The sequence below is a fragment of the Oryzias latipes genome, chromosome 8, assembly GCF_002234675.1.
Source record: "Oryzias latipes chromosome 8, ASM223467v1".
NCBI lineage: Eukaryota > Metazoa > Chordata > Actinopteri > Beloniformes > Adrianichthyidae > Oryzias > Oryzias latipes.
This window is the reverse complement of record NC_019866.2, coordinates 20,684,348-20,688,410: the sequence shown is the minus strand read 5'-3', so window position 1 is coordinate 20,688,410 and position 4,063 is coordinate 20,684,348. Positions and strand designations below refer to the sequence as shown.

The window sequence follows — 4,063 nt, the reverse complement described above, 5'->3', positions numbered from 1 at the left end:
AGAGTCCTGTGCTGGAACTGTGAGGCATGCACAGGGCATCTGGGTCAGGTTGGGGTAAAATGGACATATGCAGGCATGAGGAATTTAGCTCCTAACTTCATTCTTTGCTTGTTGGAAAATAACAGAGCTGTTTTAGTTCAGCTTTTAGATAATGTGTTAAAGTTTAGTTTGAAGAGAGGCTTGGAGCAACACAGGGATCTTTGGAAAAGGCCAATCAAAGAAAAGGTTGGAAGAAGTTTTCCATAATTTGTGAGCTACTTTTGTAGTTTGGTGTAATTCCTGTTAGGATTTGTTATTGACTCAGTTTGTCCTATGCATTTTTCATAGGCATTGCATGAAGATTGATGGCAGGTTGTCATCACAAACTAACAGCTAGAAGACCAATTCTGTCACGGCTGTAATACTGCATTCACACCGGATGTGATGTGTTCGTCAGGGGGGCGTCGAGTTTCAATGGGGCCGTGGTGTTGCTGGAGGCTGTCCCGGTTACTGTTGGGCGAAGGCGGGATACACCCTGGACAGGTCGCCATCCATGAAGCCCGCTACGACGACATCCATGGTCTGACCTGTCCAGGGCGTCGCCTGCCTTCGCCCAACTGTGACCAGGACAGTCTCCGGCAATTCAGCATAGCGAGCAAAGAAGGAGGATTGAGTGAGTGAGCACCACCGCTTAGGGTCCAGCAATGTGACACTGGGCAGCGGCGCTCGCGATACTAGCCCGCGGGCGGTTGGCTGCTAGCAGATGGAGAGCGGGAGCCGTCATGATGATCGCTTCAGCTCCGTGCGCTTATGATTATTTTATTTTCATCAAGACAATAATAAAAAGACCCCCCCCAATTTTATTTTTAATTTTCCCCCCAGTGGGTTATTGCTCAAACTGGGCCACAGTCAAATGGAAGTAACGTTTAAAACGTCCGTACCCATGGCCCAGCTCTCTCAGCAGGAGTGAAGTGCACCGGGAGAGACTCTGAAGGATCTGGTGAACCCAGACTCGACGACGGGCTTGCCGGCACTTTTGTGGAGCTCTCCAAAATTTGCTCAACATTATCCATTTTTTCCATGACGTGGCAACAAATGAAGTCCGTCAAAACATTGGCGGTAGCTCCGCAGCTGGGGCGTCAAGCAGTAAATTTGATGTGCAAACAAAGAGAGGCAGCACACGAGAATTTGATGCACAAATCCCATCCGGCGGGAATGCAGCATAAAATCTGTCAGAAGAGACTCAAGTAAAGGCTATTGTGAATTGTACACTAGCCTGCCATAGAGCACATTAGTTAAATAGTGTTCTAGGAATATCTAAGAGGCAACGGTTTCTGTTCAAAGCCAGCTTGAGAACAAATGGAAAGGAGACCGGGTCAGTTCACTGGGTAACCAGCAAGGGGTGTGACGATAACCGCATCACCGCACTTTTTTTTTTGTTTGTTTTGAAAGTTCTGCATATGGTGTGTGATTGGAACTATAATAAACACATTAAACACATTTATCATTGCTGATAATTTACTTTTTCTGCTAGTCCTGTGTTCAGACTTCAAGGGTTTCTGGGGGAAACCTTTTATTACTGTTCTCCTTCACTCCCTGCGCCGTGCCTCTCACTCCCTCTACGTTGCATGCCCTCCCTCTACTTACACACGCACGCACGCACGTGGTTTCAGAAGCACATACACATTCTTATTCTACAAAATCTATTCTATCAATTTCTGTCTCGCGAGGAAATACGACAAATTTACTGCGTTCTAATTATTAATTTCCATTGTATTCATTACCATTACAAGCTGCGTGCGTTCTTGAGTGCGCGACATGGAGTTTATTACTGTTCTCCTTCACTGTTAGATTTCGATGAATATCACTACATGTTTTGTATGGGAACTATTTTAGGCAGCGCAACGTGACAAAGTGTCTGCAGTGTCGTTTATTACTGGGCAATATATAATATTCTGAGAAGATGTCTGTGCCAGAGAGCACAGGTGAAGCCAGGGAGGGTGGCTTCGGTTAACCGCGATACCGCGCCCCCTGCTGGTTCGTCACAGCGTTAATCAGAAATCCCACACCTTCACAGCTCTAGTAGCTTGGTATGTAAACCAGTCAACTCCTATGATCTAACTTTACAACATCAACCAAACCACTTACAGTTCAGTCTGAAAAACTGTTTTACCTCTGTAGATATAATAAATATATTTGTATTTAAAACTTTAAATTCAATTGAATTTTTACGGCGCTGTTAAATTCTACAATCCGTATGATTTAGAATTCAAAAGATTCTAATTTACAAATTCAGTCTGATTTGATTGAATTTTTCTGTTCTGAAACTAGCTTTTCTTATGAATAAGATTTCATATAACTCAACATTTAAACTGAGCAAGGTTCAAAATTGGACTATTAAAAAACTATTCAAATTTCTCCAATTCTGCTGTAATTATAATGTAATGACAGACAATTTAAATCAACCCAAATATAAACTGAAAGGTGATTTTTAAGGATGGGTACTATTCCAAACTTTTTGATACCAATGCCCCAAATTTGATACAAGTGTAGGTGAATGAATGAATTAACTGTGGTTTTTATTAGGGGGACTGAATATTGTTTTTTTTGTGTGTTTTTGATTATAGTGTTATTGGCGGTCATTGAGTAAGTAATCACCTGGTGGGTCACATGTTTGTGGGCCGTATTTTGTGTTGACCGCTTTTGTCCTTTTTTTTGTTTTGTTTTTTGCTTTTTCTCATACATCTCAAAAACATTTTTATGTGTCCATTTTTTTCGTAATCAAACGAACTGACAAAGAAACAAACAAGAAAAAAAAAAACAAAGTTCTCTACGCAACATAATTTTTAAGAAAGTTTAAGCAGTACCAAATTCCTTGTTGTTACTGAGCATTAACCGAATCAACAAGCATGATGCCTTTTATAAAATAATTCATCTTGAGCATCAAAAATTGATCTGGAATGATAATTATTTTTTAGATATTCAATAGTTTGAGGCAATTTGATTTTTTTATTTTTTTTTAAATACCTCATTCTATACCCAGCCCAACAACCTCTGCCCATTGCATGTGGAGTTATTGAAACCACAACAGAATTCAAACATCTCACAAGTCCATATAGCTGTCTGCACATGAAGCCATAGTTAAATGATGATGGTTATTAAGTTGTAAATTGCCACGAATATAATTAAGTCCACTCATTTTTACTTAAAAACATTGTGAGCAGCTCATCTGTCTGTCACTTCAATTTGCACATCTGGAGTCTGTAGAAGGGCGTGTGCTGCTCTGAGAAGTTGTCCAGTCAAATGTAATTCCAAAAAAATGCTGTTAAAATTTTTGTGATGACATCAGACATGGAGCGTTGGAACCACTTAGCAGGTTAGTCCATACTAGATGTGTTTTTGTCAGAAAACAAAGATGACAGCAAGATGAAGAAGGTACAGGAAACATCAAAAAGTTAAAAGTCCACATTTGACCCATCCCCTGGGGCAGTGTTGAGGTGCAGACACCGCTGTGCTTGGGAACTATTTGGTGGTTTAATCCCCCTTTATTGATTTTTCAAGCAGGGAGGCACTGGGTCCCACTTTGAGCCTTTAGGTATGGCTTGTCTGGGATTTGAACTCACGACCTTCCACTTTCAGGGCGGACACTTTACCACAAGGACGGTTTAGTCAGATCTCAAAGACTATAACTGCAATTTGGAGATTTTACTAAGAAATCACATTAAATTAGGAGTCCGTTCAGGCATGTTGGGTAGAATATTTGGATTACAAAATAAATGTATCTTAATGTTAGGTAGCTTCATATTTTTATCAAGATCTCTGTTCAATAAAGCATATGATGAATAAAAGTAAAATGCATAAAGCCAGGTTTGACCTGTACTTTTCATTGGTTTTCAAATCTTAAGTTGCACTTAAAATGAAGATTTTATGAGGGAAAATGCATGTGCATCTGCTAAACGTTTTTCTTTAGATCAATGGAAAGAAAGAAGAGACCAAGTGTCTGAGGACCTATAATGTGCTCTATAAAGGGAACGTACTGCAATTCTTTTTTAGCTGCATTGAATTGCTGTTGTCTAGTAAACTG

At 40.2% G+C, this 4,063-nt stretch overlaps 1 protein-coding gene across 1 annotated transcript in view; it reads left to right on the top strand.

The window, feature by feature from the left end:
* Positions 1-453: 453 nt before the first annotated feature.
* LOC111947806 (nucleosome-remodeling factor subunit BPTF-like) overlaps positions 454-4,063 on the top strand; it is an 8,723-nt gene continuing 5,113 nt past the window's right edge. Inside the window, exon 1 of the mRNA XM_023957950.1 lies at positions 454-652. Within this exon, the coding sequence (XP_023813718.1) occupies positions 454-652 (199 nt within the window). The remainder of the gene's footprint in view (positions 653-4,063) is intronic.